General features: G+C 43.7%; 1 protein-coding gene across 2 annotated transcripts in view; it reads right to left on the bottom strand.

Annotated features, from left to right (window-relative positions):
- The window catches only part of cacnb4a (calcium channel, voltage-dependent, beta 4a subunit), a 27,464-nt gene that overhangs the window by 15,058 nt on the left and 4,535 nt on the right, over positions 1–7,871 (bottom strand). The window contains exon 1 of one of the 2 annotated variants that reach the window (XM_020623967.1): positions 5,824–6,222. The exons of the other annotated variant lie outside the window; for it this stretch is intronic. Coding sequence (XP_020479623.1) covers positions 5,824–5,868 — 45 coding nt within the window. The 5' untranslated portion in view covers positions 5,869–6,222. Of the gene's footprint in view, positions 1–5,823; positions 6,223–7,871 lie in introns of those variants that run through there. 2 annotated transcript variants of the gene reach the window in all.

Below are 7,871 nucleotides of genomic sequence, written 5' to 3'. Positions count from 1 at the left end.
GGGTGGATTCTGATTTCCATTTTGTGGGACTGACAGCTGGTGGATGTACGGAGCCCTGTACACTCAGCCGAACAGGGTGAAACACTGAGCCTCAGCGCAAATGTTTACCTAACAGATGATGGCACAGTCTGTTGCCCCCATGTACAGTATGCTGCTACATACTGTGTTCAACTCAACCCATTAAAAGCATCCATCCAGAGAGGGCGGGGGGTGGGGGGGGAACAGAGACAGATGAGCCGTGTTACAAATGAAGCCTCATTCATCTTATCTGAACATTTCATAGGAGCTGATGATGTGAGGACAATTTACTGAGCAACATATCCATAAGGTGTCATGAGAGTCTTTTTGAGACACTGGTCATAAACACTTCCTACAAGAACATCAATCAAACAAGTAAAAAAAATGTAATATGCTCATTAAAAAGACAGCAATGTGAAGGATCTCCTGCTTCTCTCTGTTTCATCCCAATTCATATGCTTTAGTTGTGGTCTGTGTTTGTTGGTTTAGGCTAAGGCTTGGTTCCAATAGGGGAACTCATAATGCTACACATACTGTGATATTTTACACAATAGTTTTCAAGGCTGTGGTATCAGTTTGGGGACTGTTGGGGATCCTTTTCAAGACCGTTTCCTGTTTTGACACGATGGCCTTTCATTTTGAGATTTTGCTAATAAAACACTTGGAAGCAGCTGTAAACACTAAAACCATGTGCAAGACACAAGCTTCCAAAGGGTTTGACTAAGGCATAATGTATTAACTTCTGCTCAGTTCGGTTTCTTCTTTTTCCACAGCCACCTCAGCCACTTTCATAGCAGAACGGATCATTTCCATGGCTGCGTTCTTCTCATGGTTAGCTATTTACATGCTACAATGACAGAGACAGAGGTACATTACGTTTTTGATCAACTCTGCATCATCATTATGATTTACTATAGGACCAGCAATACTGAGTAATTACATGCTTGATCTCAGTGCCATGCAGTCAATTTATAATTTAGGGGTTATTCTTTCAACCTATTCTATCATGGACAATGCAAAGTAGGGAGATATGTCATTTGGCCAAATGGCCACAAAATAATTCACATTTGTTTTTAAGCTTGATAAACATCAATGTTACGGTCTGAGCAGGTACAGGGGACCTCAATATACAGAGACGAGACCCGGGAGTAGAACAAAGGAGAATTTATTCAATAAACACAGGTAATGGGTTACCAGGTGATGGGGAGAGGGGGACAGAGGCAGAACGGGAACTGGATGGGACTGAGGAAGAGCAGGTTCTTGATGGGACAGGCAGACAACGGGGAACTGGAAAGGAAGACGAGCTGACACAGGAGAGCAGGAGGTGCAGGTAAGCAGCTTACTCAGAGCGAGAGTGTGATGGTTCTGTCTTCCACACACACACACACACTGAGATCCAGAGGAGCAGGTGGGTCACAGGTGAGTAGTTTACTCAGGGGGCGAGCTGGAGTAGTGCTAGCGTCCACACACGGGAGAGTCAGAATAACTTCGGGTAGCTGACAGGACAAATTGGCCATACGCAATTGAGAGAATGTCAGAAACAAAACAATGAACCAGCGGGGAAAACGGGAAAAGGGGCGTATATATAGGGAGACAGACCGGGAGGTTATGAGTGGCAGGTGGATGAAAGGATGGCTGATAGTGCTGGCTGAGAACGGAAAACCAGGAAGCGAGGTCCAAACCGTGACAATCAACAACAATTTCAATTAACTACGTCATTTTAGCAGTAAACTACTTACTGGTAGAACGTTAGGCACTGGGCCAAAACACAAATGAGTCATTGTTGGAGTCGTGGCCATGTTGTATTTTGTGAGCTATGTGTGGTTTCCTGTGTTAAGACAAGACTAAATTGAATTGGATTTGATTTTTACTGCTGATCCCTACATTTGCCATTTCCTGAAACCATAAACACATGAATGACAAAGATGTCATTCAGTAAAATTTAAGGGGAAATGACACAAGCTGTTTAGAGTCTGATGCACTTAAAGCATTCACAAAGTTGCTCTCATGTGCACAGACATCTCTCTTTCCTCTGTCTCTGGGCCATGCCTACATGCACTCATAGACCCACACTGAGTCGTTTGTGAGCTTATTATCTTGGAGTGTCAAGTGGCCAGTCTTGGGTCCATCATGCCACACTCAAGCCTTATCTTTTCAGAGTTCCTCCCCCTGACCTCGATGCTTATCAGGCCCAGGCTAAAAGCATTCATCCTCTCTTCGTTACAGACACATCGCTACAACCAGCTTCCTGGAGATCAGAGAGTAAATGTCTTTTAGTTGTTTGAATCCACTCGGCCCAAACACGGGCCTTGAGTTTACAATGTACCAATATACTGTAACCTTATTGTTAAGGGTCAAAAGACACTATGTTCTCAGACTCAACATACCTGGGGCAATAGTATAATCACTAATTAGCCGCTCCACCAGTTCTACTAGGCTTTGGATTTTACATCATAGCTTTTGTAAAGGTGAGTCATAAGTGAAACAACGCTCTCTATGTGTAGTTAGTGGATTATATCGTTGCTACAAACCAGGGAAAGGATGCAGCTGTGCAGTTCAGTCGTCACAATGGTCATTTTAAGCAGTAACATTTCATTTTAATTTATCATTTTTCTTATGTGATTTCATTTATGAACTGAAGCTCATGTTCTTAACAATAATTTCAATAACCAATCACAGGTTTACACCCCAAAAGACAGATAGGACATACATTTTATTATATAGTTGTGGAAATTTGGGAGGAGAAGAAATGTCTGTCAAAAATGAATCGAGGTTTTGGTTCCAACATAATTTGTTGCAACATAGTTCTACAAACATATTTAGATCAGGTGACGTGATAAATACTTCTGGTGCAAGACAGTGTGCAGATGAATGAACACAAAGCTGGAAAACAAAAAACACATTAGACATTCATGTTCACACTCACGTTAAAGTGCCGAACAACGCCCTTTGATTTCACAGGAAATCAAATGGGAATGAGTCACATGGGAGAGACCGCGCATTCGTTTTCCTGCTTGTTGCCGCAGAACTTCCTGGACAAAGTCTCACTTCTGAAGAAATCCAGATGCCCACAAGCTAATGACATGTACAGTACTGATAGCAAACCACAAGGACAATAAGAGCCCCAAAGGTGTCTTTTGTAGTGTTGCCAATACGCCTGTAGCGATATGGAACACAGCAGCTCTAAAGGTGTATTTGGATTTAATCAGTGTTATGACCAAACTTAAACCCATGTCCTCTGTGTTGCCAGACACGTGACTGGATGTATTGCTTCACTGAAATTGGAAAAGGTCAATTAAAGGAACCTGCAGTTGAATTATGGCAACGAAGAAATGAATTAATCACAGACTAGCTAAGACAGTCACCTCAGTATTATTAGGATTTTACACAGAATCAATTTCCTGAAGAGTCTGAAGTGGAAATAAATAGCTTCATCAGTTATTCAGACCCATGATAGTGGAACTATACCACATGATAACACCAGCTGAAGAATCAGGAATCAGAAGGTATTTCTGGAATGTGCTGCACTACATGCAGCGAGCAGCCATAACATTATGACCACCGAGAGGTGAAGTGAATAACATCAATTATCAGGTTGGGGGGGTATATTAGGAACCAAGTGAACATTCAGTCCTCAAAGTTCACGTGTTGGAAGCAGGAAAAATGGGCAAGTGTAAGGATGAGTGACTTTGACAAGGGCCAAACTGCGATGGCTGGCTGACTGGGTCAGATCATCTCCCAGTCTGCAGGTGTTGGTGGGTGTTGTTGGTCTGCAGTGGTTAGTACCTACCAACAGTGTCTAAGGAAGGACACATGGTGGACTGGAGACAGGGTCACAGGTACCTTGTTGTCTGATCCCACCAAAGAGATACTGGAGCACAAATTTCTGGAAAACTGACCTCTGAACGTGGCTACAATGGACATGCAAACATCAGAACTGGACCACAGAGCAATAGAAGACGGTGGGTTGGTTTGATGAATCACATTTTTTTTTTTTTTTTTTACATCATGTGGACAGCTGGGTGTGTGTGAATTGCTTCCCTGGGGAAGAGATGACACCAGGATGCACTATGAGAAGAAGGCAAGCCAGCGGAGACGGTATGATGCTTTGGGCAGAGCTCTGCTGGCAAACCTTTGGTCCATGTGGATATTACTTTGACACGTACCACCTACCTACACATTGTTGCAGACCAAGTACACCCCTTCATGGCTGATAGTAGTGGCTTCTTTCAGCACCCTGCACCGTGCCACACTGCAAAAATGGTTTGGGAATAGTTTGAGGAGCACAACAAAGAGTCCATGGTGTTGACTTGGCCCCCAAATTTCCCACATCTCAATCCAGTCGAGCAATATTGAGCAGGTGGTCATAACATTAAGGCTGATTGGTGTATAGAGTAACAAACATGAGGGAGTTGTTTAGGGTTCTGGAAGCAAAAGTCCTGTTCATTTCAGCACTTCAGGCTTGGGAAGACATGAAAGTCCCCTGGCTGAAGATAAACAACTGTGTCAGGAGACATTTGGTTCCTTGATAAAAAGTCAAATGTAACAGCTTGTGGACATAAGAACACAGGAAGGAAATGTTCTTTCAATGAATATGTTGCTACAAAAACCTCCACTCACTGAGCGTTAACGTTAAAACGAAGCTAAAGATGAGAGCAACTAGAACTGATAAGTGTATAAGAACAAAATCACAAGACAATGTGAAATGAGTCTCTCACAGTGAAGAACCTCTGGAGAATTATCAGCAGAAACACAGGTTTATGAGCACTGACTCAACCACATCCCACACCTTTAGGATGAGAGAGTGGATCTGCCGTGAGGCAGCAGATTGATGCTTTTGGACTGAGTTGCTGAATGATCACATATACATCTCTATCCATACTGTCCATGTAGTTTCTTTCCCCATTACTTAGTTAACAGAAACCCTGTAAAACTAGCTAGTTCCTTAAGATACAACAATCACAAAGGCTGTTTTGCTGCTAAGACAGAACCTACTGTACACTCCCTGGCTTATACTGTGATTAGGACAGACTGTGCCTCCAATAAGACACAACCAGTATGTCAGGTGTAGTTACAGAAAGGTCTTGACAGATTCTGGCTCAGTGGGATTCCCTCCTCCTTTCGACCCACCAGCGGCTCCTACATTTACTGCCTTTGTCAGGATTTTCCACTGCTCTAACACCTTGCTCATCTCTATCAAAAGGCAGTATGTAGGCATATGTGTGTGTAAGGATGAGAATTTATACTAAAGGGACACTAAAGGAATGTCACATTTCTATTTTCCTGCATTTTTGTCCTGTTGCTGTTGCAACAGCACATCGGTCTCATAGTGTGTGATCGTTATGATTATAGCTGTTGGTCTTTTCAGCAAACCTTGATGATGTATTGTGGGGATGTGATGAAGGCAGAGAGAGAAAGTGAGAAATATACAAATGATGCCACAAAGAAAGGCAGTGATCTCTGCCACTGGCAAAGAACAAGATGCTGCTGGGAATCACATGCTCACATACAGACTGGCTGTTCATCCATATGGAGAGATGGTAAAGAAATACTGCAGACATTCAGTCTCTAGCTGGCAGTGTCATTCAGAAAACAGAACAGACCCACACTTTCCCAAATACACACACACCAACACACGAATACTCATGCACGCCCTTCCCCCAGCCTCCTTTAATGCCCCCGAGAAGAGGGGATGCTCAGCCCACTCAGGTCTCAAAGTATTCTGTGGGTGTTTAAACAGGGATAAGCTAGCTGCGACTTGAGAGAAAGGCATGGTATAGATGTGTCAGACGCCCCTCCACTCACCGCCTCCGAGTCTTCAAATCCATGAAGGTACAAGTTATCGTACATGGAGGAGTGAGATCCCAAAAAGCAGCTCTTTGGCGCAAAATAGACAAAAACAGAAGAAGATCAACCTGTTCCAGAGATGATGGATGATGAGGACAGGGGAGTGACAGAGCCCAGCAGCCGTCTCTTTCTCCACATAAAGGTAGAGTACAGAGCAACAAGACCACACCAGGGCAGCAGACAGAAAAAAGGTGGGGCCCTCTGTTTCCCTGACGCTCAACTGGATGTTAATGCTGCCAAGCTGAGTGAGTGGTAATTCCCATTATAGGGTAGCCTGGTTGTCCCCAGAGGCAGAGCAGACCTGGCATTTCACCTGCCATCCAAGCTCAGCTCACACAAGCCAGTCCCTTCTAACAGCACTGGCTGATGACATAGGTAGGCTGCAGTGTGCTGATTGGCTGGTGGAGGGTCCAGTCAGCCTGCTTGGCTGTGAATAAGGAAGAGGCATAAAAGGAGGTGGGCGTGGTCAGTAAGCAGCGAGCTGTGTAGATTGTGTTCATGGCTGTGTGTGTCTGAGGTAATGTCACAACCTGACATATAATTTAACACATACAGAAAGGTGAACAGCTGAGTGATGAAACAGAGGCAGACACGATGCTAATGAGCCACTGCTCTGTGCTCATGTCTTTACAAACTTGAAAATGCTCTGTGGCCATAAAATCAACCTGTAAAAGTCTCTTACAGGGACACTGATCATACAGGACATCAATCAAGATGAGATGTAGCGTGTACGTGAACTGTCAAGAGAAACAAGACAAAAGGAAAATAATCCACTCAAACCAAAGTTCATGTTCTACTGGCTGTCTGTGTTTACATGTACATTTTAATACTATTGTTAGTATACTACTGTATTTTACTAATTGTTACTGCTCTGCCTGCTCTGGTTACTATTATTTTGGCTACGTGCTTTTATCCAGAGAACGAGGTGAAAAATAATGTGTACTGTCTTTGGTAAATATACACAAAAACCATCTAAATACATCCAGTGAACCTTTGTTTTATGCCTGTAGGATCTAATCCAAGTCAAACTGAAAGATCTTTAAAAAAAGCAGAACAACAGCGCCCTCTCCTGACAAACCATGCTACAGCAGCTGCACCTGCTCCTGTGTGATGATGATCTTCATCAAATCTGCCTCAGTCTTCTCCTGTTTCCTTTTAGCAAGCACAAGATCGAATGGCTTCATAATCACCTGTCAGATGTTGTAGCAGAGGTGACACATCACAGAGCTGGGTGTTTCATCAGTCAGATACTGACCTGGGTCTGGAGACCTCTTCAGCCCTCGCTGGCCTCACCATTACAGATTTACTCAGGAGGTACTGGCACGGTAGTGCTTGACACTAGCGTGAGCTGCAAAAGCCGTGGTCAGGCCCCCTCAAGTAATTCACGGATTAAAGGCTGCTGAGTTGAGCCATGTGACCTACAACAGAGGGGTTGGCAGCGTGAAGAAGCCCCTTCCTTATCACGGTACCCAGCACGCTGCAAGTAGAACAACGTGATTCCTCTCTGTTTAATGTACAGTGACTCAGAAATTGAATTAAGTTTCTGGGAGGAAGCTGTGACATCGCAACCTGTGCCATCCCAAAATGAGACCTCACTAAAATCTGCAGGCCTTACGTTCATACTTAGTTTCCAATTTGCATTTCAGAGAGCAGAGAATTAAACTCGGTGACCCAGGAACACAGACTTCTTCTACTCTTTTTTAACGGCGGCAGTGAGGAGGCCTTTGGTTCCCCACTGTATTTCAGTCGCGATGAAAAAGTCATTTTGTGGTCAGCGCGGGCCTACAAGATGATTAAAGTGTTCACAGACAGAAAGTCGCTACTGAACATTCAGTTTGCAATTTGCATAGCAAACAAAGATGTTTGGAGCTCTAACTAAATGTCTTTCTCTAAACAACTGAATTCATTTCTAGCTTTTTATTTACATTTTCAACCCTGCATTAATGAACATTGTTAGGAGATCAGAGGGCTTTGGGGGGGGGGGCGGGTCTTGTAGGATATCGACT

The sequence above is a fragment of the Monopterus albus genome, unplaced genomic scaffold (assembly GCF_001952655.1).
Source record: "Monopterus albus unplaced genomic scaffold, M_albus_1.0 scaffold318.1, whole genome shotgun sequence".
Classification (NCBI taxonomy): Eukaryota; Metazoa; Chordata; class Actinopteri; order Synbranchiformes; family Synbranchidae; genus Monopterus; species Monopterus albus.
Note: the sequence above shows the minus strand (reverse complement) of the source record. Positions and strands in the feature narration are given on the sequence as shown.